This window comes from Schistocerca gregaria, chromosome 1 (genome assembly GCF_023897955.1).
Source record: "Schistocerca gregaria isolate iqSchGreg1 chromosome 1, iqSchGreg1.2, whole genome shotgun sequence".
NCBI lineage: Eukaryota > Metazoa > Arthropoda > Insecta > Orthoptera > Acrididae > Schistocerca > Schistocerca gregaria.
The window spans coordinates 679,855,680-679,876,706 of record NC_064920.1 but is presented as its reverse complement, the minus strand read 5'-3'; the positions used below and the strand labels follow the sequence as shown (position 1 = coordinate 679,876,706).

The 21,027-nt window shown below is 37.7% G+C and overlaps 1 protein-coding gene across 1 annotated transcript in view; it reads right to left on the bottom strand.

The window, feature by feature from the left end:
• The window catches only part of LOC126363166 (neuronal calcium sensor 2), a 337,516-nt gene that overhangs the window by 9,480 nt on the left and 307,009 nt on the right, over nucleotides 1-21,027 (bottom strand). The window contains exon 4 of the mRNA XM_050007942.1: nucleotides 16,002-16,130. Within this exon, the coding sequence (XP_049863899.1) occupies nucleotides 16,002-16,130 (129 nt within the window). The remainder of the gene's footprint in view (nucleotides 1-16,001; nucleotides 16,131-21,027) is intronic.

Below are 21,027 nucleotides of genomic sequence, written 5' to 3'. Positions count from 1 at the left end.
ATTTTCCCTGATTGATACTAATTAATCTGATAGACTATTAGGGTTAGGGTAAACCACTGATTGATCTCACAGTACTTCCATGACTTAAGTAGCAGTAGTAGAATTAAACTTGGCTATAGAGACAGATTTTTGGACGTTGGAGGTGACCATTGCTTTAGGGGCAGCTTCAGGACTTTCCCTGAGCAGCAAGCCAGTTTGGGGATTCCTTAGGAGCCAGCAAAATGGGCCATGGGCCTGGCAGGGCAGTGGTTTATGGGTCGCCATTCTGGTAGCCAGCCCTGTTCCTCCTGCGGCCAAACTAGGTTCCCCAAGTCCAACCTGAGTTCGTGTTAGTGACATGTTACACAATTGAAGTTTCTGTTTATATGTTCGTTCTCACTTGACCTCGTGATACCGTAGGTCCTTGTTATTAATTTTTCAATGACACCCATTCTCATTCTCTTTGATGTCATTTAATTTGTTGTGGGTTCGAAGGAATTAAATTAATTTTATGACAAGTTAGTCAACTCAGGGGTGATCCACACTGGGGCCACTAGTCAGATTTCCTTGCACTATTGATAACTGTGGCACCTCTTGGGTGTGGTGCTTATGAATTTTTAGTCTTTTGGCAGCCGGCAAACTGCTGCCACCATAGGCTAGCTTGCAACTGTATTGAACCAAAGCTTTCACTATGTCATGTGAGTTGGGTTTCACATGATTGGTGTTTATGGAATCTATTGCTATTTGGCATGTAGGAGGTCATTCTGTTCAAAACATCTCATTATGTTTAACCTCAGAATATGTTTTAAGGTTCTGCAACAAATCAGTGTCAAGGATACTGGACAGTACTTTAGTGGATCACTTCGAATACCCTTCTTGTAAACGTGTGTGACCTGTGCTTTCTTCCAACTACTGGGCACATTTTAGTTTGGAGGATCTACAATAGATTATAGTTAGAGGAGGGGTTACTCAGATGAAAATTCAGTACAGAATCTGACAGGGATTCCATCATGCCCTGGAGCTTAGTCCAATTTTTAACAATTTCAGCAGTTTTTCAACTCGATTGACACTAAAACTTATTACACTCATCTTTTGTGTGGTACACAATTTTTCTCCGTAAACTAGCAAATTGTCAAAACAGCATGATACAAGGTAATAAAAACCATAATGAAACAAAAAAAGGCAGCCACATCATGGGCATGGAAATGTCATGTGGCGAGGGCCTCCCGTTGGGTAGACCATTTGCCTGGCGCAAGTCTTTCGAGTTGACGCCCCTACAGCGACTTGCGTGTCGATGGGGATGAAATGATGATGATGATAAGGACAACACAACACCCAGTCCCTGAGCTGAGAAAATCTCCGACCCAGCTGGGAATCGAAACCGGGCTGTTAGGTATGACATTACGTCTCACTGACCACTCAGCTACCAGGGGTTGACACTATGGACATCAGTCATCAACAAATGCTGATGCAGTCAAAACTGGATAATAAGCATAACATCTGACCTCCACTTCTTCAAGAATACTGAAACTGTTGTCACTATTTTAAAGAGCACCTTAATCTAAGAAATTCAAAATCACCCTTAAGTTTGCACCTGACAGAACATAGTCATACTGTCACTAGCTTGCCAGAAATCTTCAGGTCTTACATATGGGAAAAGACGGCAATACTTTAAATATTCTTGAGGAAGATGAGATTACGTATTCCCTGAAAAAGTTCACCAAATGCACCTTCAATGGGCAATATGAGCTAAGACATAATGATTTATTAGCCAGTTTCAACTGTGTCAGTGTTTAATGTTTGCTTATGCTCATGGTGTTTTTTATTACCTTGAATAATCCAGTTTTGATGATTCAGTACTTTAATTATGAAAATTTGTTTATACACTTCCATCCAACTGCCTCGATGGCCTTCATTCAGTCAGTGTATAGCAACCAGTTTGTCCCAGCTTCAGTCTTGTTAGTGATGTTTCATGCTTTTCATTGAAATTTAAGTTGAGCACGATTCCTGTCCAGTGCATTAGGATAGTCTATGTTCTGGCTTTTAGTAGTTTTTTTTATAAACTATGTTATATGTCATGGTTTATAACTTTTAAATAGTTGTTATCTTGAATTCATTTTGTAACCATTAATGTGCTACTTTTCCGTGGTCTACCTTTTACAAAATTAGCACTAATAATTGGTTTTACAAAATTATGTTTTTCCACTTACTGTGAGGGATTACTCAGCCTTTCCACCAGTTCAGCTGTAATACTACTTGTCTAATTATTCATGCATGCACACTCCACATGACCCTGCTCTCTCTGGTACTTTCGCAGATGTGCTCTGACATGCTGCCTGTTTAGCGCACAATTTTGTGCATGCACTTGTTGTTGTTAAGTTCAGATACCTGCCATCTGGCCTCGCAATGCCGACTGAGCTGTTTAGATATGAGATGATATTGGGTTCCATTATTTACTATATGTCAATGTGTGCTATACTTTAAAATAGTTTTTTTACCGAATACTTTTTTTGGTTGTGGTGGTGGTGGTGGTGGTGGTAGGTGATAACAATAATTTCAAATTGAATAAGTGAGTCTTTACCAGTATGCTTTTTAATCTCTTTTAGGCAAGTGGGTGACCTGCCAGTAGCTGCTCATTTTTTTACATTATTTCATGGAGGATCACCAATTCGTCATATAGGGACTCTGTTAGTTCACCAGATACTGGTCCCCATGGCGAGTGGAATTTATTAGTATTTTAACTACCTAATGGTCCCTAATTAGACATTTCTTCTTACTAATTTCCTGCTTTCTAGGTATCACAGGTGTGTTCTACGTCATTTGATTTTTAACGTCTGTTACTTAGCAAAAATTTGCTGATTATGAATGCTGGTTCATCCCTTCTCTTTCTTTGATCTGAACATGACTTGATTTTGTAAGTATTTTCACCCTGTATGCACTTTTTTTTATTTTAGTTAAGTTTTCTTGCTATCTTGCATGAGTATTGCCTACCTGGTGATGCAGCTAAAATGCTGCAAAGCGAGTTGTGCCTATAAATAAAGGACTTACAACTAAAGCAGTCTTATCTTTTCAAAATGATATATTCAGGCTGTAACTGCCCTCACTTCAAAGTCAGCGGGATTTCAGCTTTTGCTTTGCTAACCTCAATTTCTATTCCTGTCTTATTCACAAGTGACTGGACACTAACTTTGGTGCCACTAACACAAATTACATACGACCACATACAATTTCTTTGAGTTTTGTGAAAGACCATTTGACAATATTCTGCTACAGCAGTCATGAGGGCTTCACACATTGCTCTCTAGACAGCCAAAACGGTTTCATTCAGGATCCCTCTATTGTTAACCCTATGCTTTGCTTTGAACCTATTATGCAGTAGTCCCTTAGGCTCTGTTTCTTTAGAAGTTTCTTTACAGTGACTGTCTAACATGGATGGTCCCTCTCATTATGAACTGTTCTACTGGGGACATATGTCTCCCAGTGCTTGGCCAGCTATTGATTTGAACTTGACCCAAAGTTCCTCTACATGCTCCTGCCCTGTTATAAGAGTTTCAAGTTCCTCACTGAGATATGACACTACTGCTTTTTTATGTAGTTTACTCAACATACACATTTTTTCCTTGAGTCAGTTGTCCTTTGCACTTTGGCACTCACAGTTGTCACAACCGAGTAATGGTCACTGATACCATTTTTGAAGTGGACATCGTTAAAGAGGTCAGATTTATTTGCTGCCATTTGATCAAATATGTATCATCATCAAGACAAAAATGTGGTCAGCACAGAACACATCCAGAAACCTAAGAATACTTGAAAAATATACTGAAAGGTATCAGCCACCAAATCCTGCCATAACAAATGCAGAATCAGTCAAAGAAAGTACCCCAATCATGGAATGCTTGTTTGAGGTGACTTTAAACCACAGAGTATAAATTGGGATGACATTCTTGTGAAGTAGTTCTGAACACATTTACCGAAAACAGTCTTGAACAGCTAATTCAACAACCCACAGCCAACGGAAAAACGTAAGACCTGGTAGTTACAAACAGGCTTGCCTTATCAACAACACTAGCACAGAGACAAGGGTTAGTAATCATGACTGAGTGATAATGGTTCCTGAAGTTAATAGATCTGTAAAAGGCTAGAAGAGTTTTTATGCTGAAAAGTGTAGGTAAGCTATTGTTATCATCCTTATTAGACAATGAGTGGACATCATTTAGTTCCAATATGATGGGCATAGAGCAATTATGCAAAAAGTTTAAACTAACTGTAACTCACTCTCTGGAGAAGTATGTGCCAAGTAAGTGTATTAAGAGTGGAAAAGACTTGCTGTGGTTTAATAGCAAAAGTAGGAAAGTGCTGAGGAAGCACTCTTGGTTAGAAAGAAATCAAGACACGCTGACAGGCAAAAGTTCGAAGAAACTGATGTATCTAAAAAAAGACTGATGCAAAAAGCATAAAAAACTTTCACTGTCGTACTTTAATAGCAGACCATGTAAGGAACGTGAGGAGACTCAGGTTCTTTGTAAAATATCCAAGTTGACTGAAGGATTCTATTCAGTCACTCATTAACCAGTCAACTTTGGCAATAGAAGACAGGAAACTGGAAGCTGAAGTTTAAAATTTAACATTTAAAATGTCATTCATGCAGGAGGACTGTACACACTAACTATCATGTGACCACTGTGCAGACTCCAGTACGGACGATGTAGAAGTAGGCATCCCTGGCATTGAGAAACAACAGAAACAAATAATTCACCAGGTTAATACAGAATCCCAATTAGGTTTCACACAGAGTTCCCTTTGGCACTGATTCCTTATTTAACTTGCATTGATTGTGAATCTCATGCCATCTGGAAAGAGCCAAATTACTGGAAAAAAGCAGAAATGATTCCTATATATAAAGGGGTAAAAGAACAGAATCACAAAATTACAGACCAATATCCTTTAGACTGTTTTGCTGCTGAATCCTTAAGCATATTATAAGTTCAAATATAATAAATTTCCTTGAGACAGGGAAGCATTTGTCAATGAATAAGCACGGATTTAACAACATTTTTTGTGTGAAACTCAGCTTGTTCTTTCCTTCCTTGAAGAGTATTTAAGTAACAGAACTCAGCAGATTTTCCTGGACAGTGAGTGTTCATCAGACATAAGAGTATCGTCAGGAATGTCCCTGGGTAATGTGATAGGACTGCTCTTGTTCTACATATACATAAATCATCTGATGGATAGGGTGAGCACTAATCAGCAGATGTTGCTGAAGATGCTGTAATGTATGGGAAAGTGTCACCACTGATTGTCTGTAGGAGGATACAGAGTGACATAGACTTATATCTGTTTCGTGTGATGAATGGAAGCTTATTCTAAATATAGAAAAATGTACTCAGGTGGAAACCCAGTTCTAAGCAAACAACAGAAAGCAGAAAGGTTGAAGGAATATATAGAGGGTCTATACAAGGGCAATGTACTTGAGGGCAATGTTATAGAAACGGAAGAGGATGTAGATGAAGATGAAATGTGAGATATGATACAGCGTGAAGAGCACTGAAAAACCTAAGTCGAAACAAGGCCCCAGGAGTAGACAACATTCCATTAGAACTACTGACAGCCTTGGGAGAGCCAGTCCTGACAAAACTCTACCATCTGGTGAGCTAAATGTATGAGACAGGCAAAATACCCTCAGACTTCAAGAAGAATATAATAATTCCACTCCCAAAGAAAGCAGGCGTTGACAGATGTGAAAATTATCGAACTATCAGTTAAATAAGTCACAGCTGCAAAATACTAACACGAAGTCTTTACAGATGAATGGAAAAAATGGTAGAAGCTGACCTCGGGGAAGATCAGTTTGGATTCTGTAGAAATATGGGAACATGTGAGACAATACTGACCCTACGACTTATCTTAGAACCTAGATTAAGAAAAAACAAATCTACGTTTCTAGCATTTGTAGACTTGGAGAAAGCTTTCGACAATGTTGACTGGAATACTTTCTTTCCAGTCAACACTGTCAAAAGCTTTCTCTAAGTCTACAAATGCTAGAAATGTAGGTTTGCCTTTCCTTAATCTAGCTTCTAAGATAAGTCGTAGGGTTAGTATTGCCTCACGAGTTCCAATATTTCTACAGAATCCAAATTGATCTTCCCCGAGGTCGGCTTCTACTAGTTTTTCCATTCGTATGTAAAGAATTCACGTTAGTATATTGCAGTCATGATTTATTAAACTGATAGTTCGGTAATTGTCACATCTGTCAACACCTGCTTTCTTTGGGATTGGAATTATTATATTCTTCTTGAAGTCTGAGGGTATTTCGCATGTCTCATATATCTTGCTCACTAGATGGCAGAGTTATGTCAGGACTGGCTCTCCCAAGGCTGTCAGTAGTTCTAATGGAATGTTGTCTACTCCCGGGGCCTTGTTTCGACTCAGGTCTTTCAGTGCTCTGTCAAACTCTTCACGCAGTATCGTATCTCCCATTTCGTCATCTACATCCTCTTCCATTTCCATAATATTGTCCTCAAGTACATTGCCCTTGTATAGACCCTCTATATACTCCTCCCGCCTTTCTGCTTTCCCTTCTTTTCTTAGAACTGGGTTTCCATCTGAGCTCTTGATGTTCATACAAGTGGTTCTATTTTCTCCAAAGGTCTCTTTAATTTTCCTGTAGGCAGTATCTATCTTACTCCTGGTGAGACAAGCCTCTACATCCATATATTTGTCCTCTAGCCATCCCTGCTTAGCCATTTTGCACTTCCTGTCAATCTCAATTTTGAGACTTTTTTATTCCTTTTTGCCTCCTTCATTTACTACATTTTTATATTTTCTCCTTTCATCAAACAAGTTCAATATTTCTTCTGTTACCCAAGGATTTCTAGCAGCGCTCGTCTTTTTACCTACTTGATCCTTTGCTGTCTTCACTACTTCATCCCTCAAAGCTACCCATTCTTCTTCTACTGTATTTCTTTCCCCCATTCCTGTCAATTGTTCCCTTATGCTCTCCTGGAAACTCTGTACAACCTCTGGTTCTTTCAGTGTATCCAGGTCCCATATCCTTAAATTCCCACCTTTTTGCAGTTTCTTCAGTTTTAATCTACAGTTCATGACCAATAGATTGTGGTCAGAGTCCACATCTGCCCTGGAAATGTCTTACAATTTAAAACCTGGTTCTTAAATCTCTGTTTTGCCATTATATAATCTATCTGAAACCTGTCAGTATCTCCAGGCTTCTTCCATGTATACAACCTTCTTTCATGAATCTTGAACCAATTGTTAGCTATGATTAGGTTGTGCTCTGTGCAAAAATCTGCCAGGCGGCTTCCTCTTTCATTTCTTCCCCCTCAATCCATATTCACCTACTACATTTCCTTCTCTCCCTTTTCCTACTACTCAATTCCAGTCATCCATGACTATTAAATTTTCGTCTCCCTTCACTATCTGAATAATTTCTTTTATTTCACCATACATTTCTTCAAATAGTAAAGGAAACAAAAGAAAAATTCGGAGTAGGTATTAAAATCCATGGAGAAGAAACAAAAACTTTGAGGTTCGCCGATGACACTGTAATTCTGTCAGAAATAGCAAAGGACTTGTAAGAGTAGTTGAACGGAATGGACAGTGTCTTGAAGGGAGGATAAAAGCAAAACAAGAATAATGGAATGTAGTCGAATTAAGTTGGGTGATGCTGAGGGAATTAGATTAGGAAATGAGACACTTAAAGTAGTAAAGGAGTTTTGCTATTTGGGGAGCAAAATAACTGATGATGGTTGAAGTACAGAGGATGTAACTGTAGATTGGCAATGGCAAGGAAAGCGTTTTTGGAGAAGAGAAATTTGTTGACATCGAGTATAGATTTAAGTGTCAGTAAGTCGTTTCTGAAAGTATTTGTATGGAGTGTAGCCATAAATGGAAGTGAAACATGGACAATACATTTTTTGGACAAGACGAGAATAGTTTTCGAAATGTGGTGCTACAGAAGAATGCTGAAGAGTAGATGGGTGGATCACATAACTAATGAGGAGGTATTGAATAGGATTGTGGAGAAGAGGAGTTCGTGGCACAACTTGACTAGAAGAAGGGATCGGTTGGTAGGACATTTTCTGAGGCATCAAGGGATCACCAATTTAGTATTGGAGGGCAGCGTGGAGGGTAAAAATCGTAGAGGGAGACTAAGAGATTAATACACTAAGCAGATTCAGAAGGACGTAGGCTGCAGTACGTATTGGGAGATGAAGAAGCTTGCACAGGATAGAGTACTATGGAGCGTTCCAGCAAACCAGTCTCAGGGCTGAAGACCACAACAACAACAACAGAAAAATGTAAGTTAATGCAGATGTGTAACAAAAACAATACTGCAATGTTCAAATACAGCATTAGTACTGAACTGCTTGACAAAGTCACACTGATTAAATGTCTACGCGTGACACTGTGATGTGACATGAAATGGGAAAAGACTGCAAGGTAAGTAGTAGGGAAGGTGAATGGCCAGCTTCGGTTTAATGGGAGAATTCTATGGAAAAGTAACTCATCTCTAAATGAAACATACAGAACACTAGTGCAACCCATTGTTAGATATTGCTCAAGTGTTTGCAACCCCTACCAGGTCAGATAAAAAGAAGATATCAAACCAGTTCAGAGGTAGGTTCCTAGATTTGTTATTGGTAGGTTCAAACAACACATAAGTATTACAGAGATGTTTTGGGAAGTCAAATCAGAATCCCTGCAGGGAAGGTGATTTTCTATTTGAGGAAACCTACTGAGAAAATTTAGAGAGCCGGCACCTGACACTGACTGTTGAATGATTCTGGTGCCACCAATGTATATTTCGCATAAGGATCAGGGAATTAGAGCTCGTATGGAGGCATATAGACAGTTTGTTTTTGCTTGTTCTATCTGTTGGTGGAATACGAAAGGAAATGACTACTAGTGGCACATGGTACGCTCCACTAGACTCCCACACGGAGGCTTGTGGAGTATATATGTAGATTTAGAAGGTTGCATTACTTACAGCCTGTCCTCATCATTGCAGAGTTGTAGTGGATGATGACTCATCATAATCTTTCCAGTTTTTCTGTCCAAGTTGTCCAGCTCTGCCCATGCTCAATTCACTGTGCCATCAGTGTAAATGATCTAAGATGGAACCCAGATGTTCATGCCACCTTCTATATCTACATCTGCATCTACATCCAAACTTCGCAAGTGACCATACATGGCCAAAACAGCTCATTTCAACTAATCCCATACATGTTTGATTGTGTTCATGTCCAGAGAACAGGCAGGCCACTCCATTCCTGTGATCGTAGCATGCTGAAAGAACGTCTTCATGAGAACAGCACCAAGAGCACGAGAGTTAGCATCCATTAAGATAAAATTGTTACCAAAATTTTGGCTGTGTGGTTCCACTATACAACATCGGAGGCATTTAATGTTACTGACTGCCTCCAAACGTCTGTAAACAGCACACACCACCAATCCTGGAGCACCCACTCTTCCTGATTCCTTGCTCATCTGTAATGGAGTCCATAATGTTTTGGTGTGATGTGGTGCTCACCATGGTCACCGGGAATGGAGATTTCACCAAGCAATCATCTTGTAACAGTTAGATGGTACTTACAATATCCTGTAGCCTCTTAGCCCATGTTTCCTTAGACTCAAAAGTCATAGATACAATAATTTTGTGAACTGTTGAAAGTGAACAGTCTGTACAGTGGAAGACCTCAACACTACATGACTATTAGAACCAAATCTGCACACTATCACTTTGACTCCGGTCCACACACTGAAGAACATTCCTGGTTGACAAGCCTTCTGTGGATGATGTGATGCTGTCAACACCGTTCAGCTTTCCAAGGTGTACCAGTATCCAGCTATGCATTTCAATAACTTTAGAAAATGATGTTATGATCAAGGTGGGATGATAATGTGAGACACTTGTAACACCCCAGGTGTGGGTGTAAAATGATAGCAAAACACTTGGATGACATATTGGGGCAATGCAAAACTTTTTCCGATTTGTGTACATTTGTCCCCCCAACTACCTGAATACTCAAGTAAATATTATAATTATGTCACACAGGGCTAAAAGAGATATATGTAAATGAAAAATTGTAGTTATCTGGATAAAGAGATGTCCCAAGTGATATACTACAGGGTTAAGTATGACTGTACTGAGTGAGGCTGCCAGCGAACACAACTAAATGTAGTATTAAAAAGTAAAAGTTACCGATGAAGGCACAACAGCACTAAAATTGTGTAAGTGGAAGGTTAAAATAAAGAACAATGCTTTACTCTTGGCAAGGGCTTCAAAGTCTAGAACTGACAAATCACTGTTTGAAAACATCAGCTCAAAGAAAAACCTCTATATGACAAAAAATTAAATGAAAGAGTTGTGAAATGTATTTCTGAACAAATTCTGGGAGCCTAAGCTCATGAAATCAGTAGTTCATAGTTACTGGTGCTGAAGGACACCAGTAATGATGATTAAATATTAACAGTTAAATTGTCAGTTTATTTGTTCTGTCTTTGCGAAGTATATCCAGTTGTGCTGATAACATCAGAAGTTACAGTCGTATCTGAAATACCTGAATAATTAGGTGAAATGTAGTTCCATTCTGGAAACTACATGCTATCATATTCAAAAAGTCAATGACTGTTCCGCATTCTGTACATTTTAACTCACATATTTCTGTCAAATTCTGTGCTAAAAAAAACTCTCAATATGGTATAATTGTATACAGCTGTTCACTATGTGTTTTTCAAATATATGCAAGCCCTCATGGATATGGGAGTCAGGCCAATTCACATAAGATTTTTTGTCTTTAGATAAAAATATACTTTACTGCACCTGAGGTAACATCACATATTACTTGTTTCTTTTGTCCACAGCTGTATTAGTGTGACAGTTGTACAATATTACAAGTCAAGTGTAACACACATTTTATTCTTTACTGATGATTAATTTGTCGTGTTGCGATATATGAGGGTAATTCAGAAAGTAAGATCCAAATTGCCACAGCTAATCAAATGCAGTGCACTTGCTGAAATGCACACGTGCACCAAATCCTGGCATGCCTTGCTTGTCAGACAACACCATTTGTACTGATACTGTCATAGTGTGCTGTTTTCAGTGTCAGCTCAAAATATGGAAAACAACTGATCATCCCACCAACTGTGAAATGTGGTCAGTGACGCAGTTTTTGACAGTGAGGATCACTGCAGCAGTGGAAATTCATCAACAGATAAATGAAGTGTATGACCTACAAGCAAATAGCAACAGCAGAGTGTGTAAGTGAGTGAGAGCTTCTGAGGATGGATGAGAAAATGTCAACGATGAACCAAAACCAGCACTGAACAATTTTCACTTGTTCCGCTACCTAACTGAGTTTCCTAGAGGCATGTGCTTCACAACAGATGATGAGGTGAACGAAACTGTTAAAGACTGGTTATCCTCACAGGTGACAGATGTCTATGATAGAGAGACAAAATCTTGTAGAACCTTATGACAAATGTTCAAGAAAATATGGAAACTATGTAGAAAATGGAGAAACATGTTAGAAACTAAATAAAAACTGTTTTTTTGGAAAAATCTGTGACAGTTCATCTTTTTTAAGAAATCAGACCTTACTCTCCATATAACCCCCACAATTAATTGGTTTGTTTGTTTATTTTTTGCACTTGTTCTTGCATTTTATCCATACAACACATCATTAGGAATAAATCTGAAGGTTGTGAAATAAACATAAGGAGACATCATGTTTTACTTTTGTAAACTGTACTAACAATAAACATATCATTACATCACAACTCCTCTGTTTATGTGTTTCCTGCAAGTTGTGACGTGATGTTAAATTCTGTTTATTCTTAACAAAACTTCTCTAACTTATGTTGCCCACTTCTGTTCATTTCACTTCCTTCAGATTTCATCCTAATGACAGGCTGCACAGGATAAAATGTTAGAACAGATGCACAAATATATAAACAACACAAGTAATTATATTTCAATACCATGAATTAATCATCCCTTTATATAAAAAAAAAATATTTGTTGCTCACTGCAACGGATGTCAAAAAATTGTGTGTTGAGCTTCATTTAAGTTTATTTTTAAGTTTCCAGAGACAACTTCCAAATTGGAAATGACAGCAAAATTTAGCACATCTTGTGATAGTTTTCACTTGCAATGTGTCTTGCTGTGTTTTATTTGGAAGAAAAGGATCTGATAATAGTTGGGGACTTTCATGCAGGTATTCTGGTAACAATAAGTTTGATCATCTTGTATACACCTTTAACTGTGTCCCACAGTATGTCTCCCTACCAGAACCACAATTTCTTCCACCACATTAATTGACAACATGTTTCTGAACCAGAGGAAAGTCAAAAACATAATGGTTTAAAATGTTATAAATGGTGTATCTGAGCATGATGTACAAAAACTTACCTTTAACAGCTTTCAAAGTGGCATTAGGCCCTGGAGGAAAACTACAAGATAAATTAATGCCTAAAAGAAATTAACTGCAGGACTGTGTATTGTATAAAAGACACTAACTTTATTCACAAATGAGGGAGTAACAATTTTCAGAAGCTTACTTTCTAAAGAGAAATACATAATCTGTCTTATGAAGAATATTTAAAAAAATCTGGATTTCTAATCTCATAAGAGCATCTTTTAAGACACAGGGGCAATACTTGAAAGCACGAAAATGTTTTATGAATTCTTCACAATTAAGCGATTATAAACTATATTGTAAAATTTAGCCAATGTCTAAAAAAAATCAAGGGTGTGTGCACAGGATCTGAAATTGATACGTCAAGTAACAAAATCAGAAAGATCTGGAATAAAAAGAGGAACTGAAACTATACCCTCCACCAAAGTGAAAATAAAACTGTTTTAAATATTAGCAATGTGGAAGTAACTGACAGCACAGAAGCAGCTGAAATTTTTAACTAACACTTTTCAACTCTCACTGTGCAAATATGCTGCAATGTTTCTGCTGACAAAGCTGCAGATATTTCAAAATGTAAATTCCCTGAAACATGTGTCTCAATAAGTGTGTCCATTGTAGGTGTTGGGGAAAATCTCGTGGAAAAAGTAAAATCTCTACTGTCACTCATCTCTCTTTTTTTTTTTTTTTAAAAAAAAATAAAGAGTTGAAGCCCTGCTGTGAAGACGTATGCAAAGTTTTTGATCATATATTCATCTCCCACAAACAAGGAGTGGTTCCAGTAGTGAAATATGCTATTGTTAGATATCTCTTTTTTTTTTAAGCACCTGAGACGCTGTAAGTGCCTCAAATTATAATCCCATCTTGCTCATAATATCATATTCTAAAGTTCATGAAATTCATTGAAATGCATAGCTGGATACTAGTAAAATTTGAAAACCTGAACATCTTTAACAGCAGACATGCAATCTTTTCATTTATTGTGTGATGTGTTGGGGCCCCTACCCAGTAAGCAGTTTCCAACTGGTGCCTTGTGTGATCTTGTAAAGGCTTTTTATTGTGTAGAACAAAATATACTTCAAGAGTAGGAATATCATTAAGGACTCACATGAACTGTAGGTAACTGATATTCATCATATCTTAGACATAGATGTTGGAAGACACAGATGTCGCAAATGGCACATCATAAGATATGGTGACCTCCAAGTAGGGCACAATAAAGCATGGAGTTTCAAAAGGTTCTGTGGGTCGGCCCTTTCTGTTTCTCGTATATGTAAATAATCTGCCTCTATCCGTCAACAAAAATGGTAAACTCACAATCGTTGCTGGTGGCACAAACATTGTTGCAGATAACATCTATGCTGTTAAATTACAGTTTGATTAGTGACATCCTCAAGGAAGTTGTTATGATCTAGTCACAAAAATCTCTCAGTCCAAAAATTGGAGGAGGACTAATTTTAACCACATCCATACAAGCACAAGAACACAGACATAACAGTTATTCCAAATAATGACCAGGTCATAATGAAGTGTACTCTTAAAAATTCAAACATATGTCTGTCTGCCTTGATGACAGAATAACACGTAAGTTAGTGTTATTAGGATGTTTTCACCCCATAGTGTGTTATGGCATGATTTCTGGGGCAAATGCCAGCATAAAAGAACCTTCAAGGAACAAAGAGGAGGAGTTATGGTAACGTGTGGGATATATTACTGAGCACCAATAAGTAGCGATAATAACAATAAGTAGGGATAATAACAACAACATAGCACTACATGTCCCTGATGTGAATTATCCTTAATAACACAACTCAATGTGATACAAACTGCTCAGGTCATGGCACTACAAGCATTGAAGCATTTGGTATCTACACAAATTGGGTAAAGAATGCCGCTCCTAAAACCTTCAACACATTGCTAACTTTGTTAAATGCTCAAAAGGTAACATATTTTTGTGAGGAAATAATTTAAAGCAATGTATGTTTGACAACCCAGTTTACAGAACATTTCTTCTGTACAATCAGCACAATTAAAGGAAGTCTATTCAGTGTATCACTCACCTGCTAGCAGAAATTGTGAGAAAAGTTATTAAATTAATATTATGACATCCTATATGAAAACTCCATTCCATTAATTACTTATATATTCTGCAAACACTCTAAGCTAATACTGCATAACCTGTACTATTAAGTTTCTATTTGTGCCTGTATTTTAATACGAGACAATGGAAAACATCATTGTGAATAAGCCACTTTTTGTGATGTCCTTTTTATTACTTTCACTGCACTGTTTTACAATATAATGTATGTGCTATTGTGTAGCTATGTTTTATGTATTAATAGTATGTGAAAAAGTCACTTTTAGTCTATAAACTGATTTTATATTTCTACTCTATTGGAATCAACATAGGGTCCAAAAACAGCAACCATGTAAAACCTAGCTTGCTCTGTTTGTACCCGAGATCCAGAAGGTGCCAGATACCAGCACCCTGATAGATGCTATGTTCTTCACCTTACATATGGCATCTGACACAGTTCCACACTGCTGCATAATGTTCAAAATACACAAATGAACAGAATATCAAACTAGCTGTGTGATTGGACTGAAGGGTTTATAGCAAATTGAACACACAGCATGTCATTCTGGATGGAGAGAAGTCTTCGGGAGCAAGAGTGGCTTTTGGTAACACTGAGCGAGTGTTATAGGTAGAGTTATATAAAACAACATCAGAATTTCCATGAGGCTTTTTGCGGACGATGCTGCTGGGTACTGTGAAGTTGCAATGCTAGAAAATTGTAGAGAAATGCAGGAAGATCTGCAGAAGGTTGACATTTAGTGCAGGGAGTGGCAGTTGAAGATCAAAATAAACAAACATAACACATATAAAATGCATAACACCCATTATATGATTCCACAGACATGACAGAGATATTTTGGTCTCCTTGTCAGATACTACACTTCTCAAAGTTTGGCATGATCTATATTCTGGGAAATCAAGCTACAGATTCCATCTAACATGTTATCACTGAAATAACATGGCATAACATTACACAACCCACGTATATTCAAGATCTAAATGGTGCTTCCTCTTACGGATATCCTTTGTTGTAAAAACACAAAATGAATAATCTGATGCAGTTGGACAAAATGTATTACATGACTGTAAGACAAACTAGACTCTTAGAATATACTGACTGGACTAAGACTCATGTGCAGTTGGGTCAACTGTTCTCATGATATTTACCATACTCGTAGCCAGTAATACACTTGCCACATACCTGACAAATTTCAGTGTCACATCATAGTTGTTATTCATTAAAGGAAAATTTAAGAGACTAAGAAATACCTAATACTGTTCAGACTAGCATGAATGTAAATTTGAATTTGCCTCTTTTCTTGGATGATTATGATTAAATGAACATAAAAAAAAGGCAGCAGTTTTAGGTATCAGCACACCTGGTTCTAGGAGAATGTACCATTCCGGGATGACAACATCCAGTTAGTGCATTTTGGCTTGCAGAATGACACTGTTCTTAGTTCATTATATTTTAAAAAGAATACATAAGCAGTCACTACGGAATGCTTACCTGCACTATTTTGGTCATTTCTTGAATGTCTATTACACCGTTGCCATCAACATCATACATCCTAAATGCCCACTTCAATTTTTCCTCTGGTGTGCCAGAAGATGTGACATCTATGGCCAGGAGGAACTCCTGTAACAAGTTAAACAGAAATGAATATAGTCACGGTCATTTAAAACAGCCTTTCACTTTCAAGCTGGTCTTTCAAGTAATCATGAACTGCTAAAATGTTGTGCAGAATGCTGAAGTGTAACACAAAATAACATATCACTATTTACATAAAACATAACCCCCCTAGAGCATGCGCGCACACACGCACACTGATGTTCTCTCTCTCTCTCTCTCTCTCTCTCTCTCTCTCTCTCTCTCTCTCTGTCTCTTTCTCTCTCTGGACCTAAGTACCCAATCAATTTGACAGAGGTCTCAGAATACACCATTTAACACTTTTTCTGCTGATATCATACAAATACATTTTATCTTACCCCATTTTGCTTGAAGTATAACAAGAGTTTGTGTCATGTGTGCAAAAAATATTCATTCATGCATGAAAAAGTACTTTCTTCACAAGGACATTGCTCATATGTGGTGCTTCCTCAGACACCTGATCAGCTTCCCAAAGACACACACAGTGAGGTTAACACTGAGGACAGGTGAGTAACTCACAGTGTTTGAAATGTGGCACAACAACATTTATGTATTCCAAATACTTATAGTTCTATAAGTATAAAATTTTTGTAGTTATTTAAGTACTCAGTTTTTTTAAGTTCTATCAAACAGACCACACTTTTGTCTATGAAAGTTTATTCATATATACTAGATATGCAAATGCATCCCCATACCAGTACACCACCACTTCCATACTCTTCTGTGCCTTGTACACTCTTCTATCTATGCTGAATGAAGGGCAGTCTTCAACATAAAATTCTCTGATCATTATGCAACATAACCGAACTTACTCTTATCTGTAAATATAATCATGCCCAAGAAATCACATCTCTATCCCCAGTATTCTGCATTCACTGCATTCCATAGCAGTGTTCATTTTACTAATGTACTGTTTCTTTCTTTGTGTCCAGGAAATATGGTGAGTTTCTTTCTGGCAGTCCTGCAGGACACATACATGTTCTGGTATGATAATCAAGAATCATACATGACCCATTAATCATACGAAAGGAGACAGGTTTCAACATCAGCACACACAAACAATTGACACCCTGGTGCATACAGCTGACAGACAAAATTAGTATACAGGGAATTGCCAAATACAATCAATAATAAAACAGTCATTCATGTGATTAACAGTAATTAGTTTAATTACACCCAATAAATTGAAATATGCAGATATATGGCATGTTGTCATCTTACAAGCTAATAACAACTGAAGACAGAAACAATACATATGACCTGACTCCATTTCTTATCAGACAAATTAATGTCAGCATGTTCAGTTCATGAGATTCTTTTATACTATAAAATGAATTATTTCCCAACCATTTATATAGACTTATTCTGAGATCTTTTAATGACATGAACAGAGAACAGTATGGCAAATTACTGTAGATTTTGGCAGAATTCACTTTGTGCCAGTTGCCAGTATTTATGAGCCTTTGCCTTGGAATATCATAATCTGACTTTAGTGTGCTGTGGCCATGAATATCTACCCTTGTACATTTCATGCCACTGTTTCCAACATAGGGTCTATATACAGATTTACAACAGTCAGCAACCTGAGCCCACTAAAGAGAGGGCAACAGTGCTCTTTAAGATTACTCTTAAACTATTTTCTGTGTTCTTAAAATTTTGGTACTGTGAGGAGTTTATATCCGACAGAGAATACCACAGGAAATATTTGAATGGAGGAGTTGAAAATTCAAACTTAAGGAGAAAAGAGTAACTTCCACATGAAGTGTCACTGCCAAGTAATATAGCTTGATGAAACTTGGACCACACATAGAAAGAACTGCTACAGTATAGTATAGAATGTAACTGAGAGAAACATATGATGAGATGAACAAAAATGATACTTTTATTTAAAGACAATAATAACACTGATGTCACCACAATTTATAATGGTCCCTGGACATTACAAATGGAGGAACATGGTTTTTAATAGGGTGTTATCATCACTGACGGCAGTGCAAGCTCTGCAACGTGCTCCCATGGGGACCACAAGGTTGGTAAGCACTTCTTGTGGTAGGCCATTCCATTCTTCCACCAGCAACGCTGACAACTACCGGATGGTCACTGGTGCAAGTGGGCGTGCTGCAGTGTGTCTGCCCAAAGCATCCCACACAGGCTCAATAGAATTTAAAGTCATCAAAACGAGCAGTGCACTCCATTTGCTGAATATCTTTTTGTTGTGAAAGTACCCCCACACGTTCTGTTTGGTAGAAATTACTGACTTAGCAAAAATGTCACTTTAAAGCTCAAGCATGGGGCGCCAAGTCGAGAGGAGTGCCAAAGGTACTCCTTAAGTGTAAAAATTTGTGTAGGGTGTATCCTGATTAGTTACCACACAGTCTCTTGACTTAACTGACACACATTCAATATTACTGCACAACTGAAAATACTGTAAAATAACACTGAGCGCCTGGTTCAAATAAACCCCAATAGTGAATGAGGGAGCTCAGAGCAAGTTTGAAAACAGGCTCGAAAATAAATTACAATAAAACTAAAATAATATATAGCACAGATTAACAGCTAAGCTGAAGAGGCATTCTATGACCTTTTGATTTAGTACAACTGAAGACGACTGAATGGACTCACGATATGGCACATCATATTACTTTCTTATTATTAGGCAAAGCATTTAAATTTTGAATTTGCCTCATTTAAAATGACAAACTGTAGCGTAAGTCGAACTGTCAAATCAGTTTCAACACCTCTTAATTGATATACGATTTTGTAACGTGACTGTGATCACGGTGTTTGTCAGCCTCCAAATTTTGATATTCAATTATACAATATCGTCTTACATTTATAGTTGTTCATTGAACTACGCTGGTTACAACTTGTATTTTAAAACATAAAACAGCGAAATATTAATAATAAAAATGAAAATAAAGAAAATACGCAAGCGATGTCTCAATAGAGTGAGCTTTACCACGTTTCTCAAATAACTAGAAATAAAACTTTTTATTATTAATCCTATGCTTTGTCAATCTTTCATAAACAACCAAGAATCAGAAACACAGTTGTTGGAAAAATTCAACGATAAATTCCCATTTTGATGTTAAGTTCCAAACATGTCAGAGGCCACAATGTAGGCTTTGCATACATAATGGCTCGTGGTATCTGTCATAAATGCAAACTTTAACCCATAATTCGCCGGTTTTCTTGGCGGGTACATCCGAAATCTACATCGACCGTGGAAAGGCACATCCACTTCATCACTACACACAGTAGGACCTGGAGTGTAACAGTGCAGACAATTCCAAACAAATCTGTTAAGAATGTTTGACATTGCGGTAGTCGCATCTTTCTTCCTTTCTTCTCTGGGTTCTCAAATCAAAGAGGTGTAGATATGAACAAAAAACTTATAGTATTGTGAAAAATATTATGTCAAGTCACCCCAATGAGAAAAGGTTATCTATAGATTCGTTACCAGATTTGGAGATTACTGTGAATATAAGTAAGGTTATAAAAGCTTTCAGGTCAGAACATCAATATCTCGTGCAAAGCAAAGGTTCTTTAGAGAGAACGTTTACTTCACCGATTTTATTTTTCGGCCACTGTAGAATCACATCTGAAACGTTTTGAGTAAAATATAGGTCCCACACTTCTTCGGTGTCTGGATTCCCACCGATGGCATTAACCATAACTCGCAAATCAGTAATCTGCAAAACATTGTTGTCTTATCCTGACATTAACTGGGATTATGCTTTTATCTAATTGAAGCAGTTTGCCCTACCAACAAAGTATGGATCACGGCGATATGACTGTTTTAATCTTACATCATCTTCACCAGTTTCTATGTCCTCCGTTCCAGCATCATCATCATCACCATTAATCATCACCATCCACTTCCTGTTTATGAACAGTGTCATCCAGAACTTCGTTAATAATTTCTTTCAAATGCATTACAAGGTTTGATTGACTTGCTCTCAGAACTCGTTGTGAATGAACAGTTTGTTATGAATAGTAAGCCGGACCTGGTAATGGCTGCACAACGTGCAACCTAACAACGAGACACTGTGTCAGTAGTGGCCATAATATATTTTAGTGTAATTATTTCAGTAAACACGAAATGTTGATTGAAGTTTCCGATGTTGAGAAAATGGAAGGAGCGGTGCATATTTAACTTCAAAAAACTTTTTATAGCTGAGATTGCATTAATCAAAAATGGTTCAAATGGCTCTGAGCACTATGGGACTTTACATATGTTATCAGTCCTCTAGAACCCAACTAACCTAAGGACATCACACACACATCCATGCCCGAGGCAGGGTTCGAACCTGCGGCCGTAGCGGTCGCGCGGTTGCAGACTGAAGCGCCAAGAACCGCTCGGCCACAACGGCCGGCTCGCATTAATCAAAATTTATTGTTTACGACCTGTTTCGACAGCTTGAACTGTCATCGTCTTAGCTTCAAAAATATATTTGGTTATAAATTGTGTTCCAGGTTGAGTTTATCAGTCATGCACGTCGTCATTCAGGTGGAGATCACACAGCACATTGTACACAAGTTTGCCAAAAGTAAAACAATTCGTCCATGGCGAAATGCGTGGAATGATTTACGTTAATTTTCAATTTTAACATTTTGAACGTATTGTTAGTTTTTAAACAAGCTGTGTAGAATTAGATTCCAAGTAATTAGAATACACTGATGTGACAAAAACTATGGGATACTTTCTAATAGCCTGCCTATCGCGCGGCAGTGCAGCAACTGGATGTGGCATGTCCTCGAAATGTCGTTTGGAAATCATACGCAGAAATAATGAATCATGCTGCCTCGAAAGCCGTCCATAATTGCGGATGTGTTTCCGATGCGCGAACTGACCTCTCGATTATTTCTCTTAAATGTTCGATGG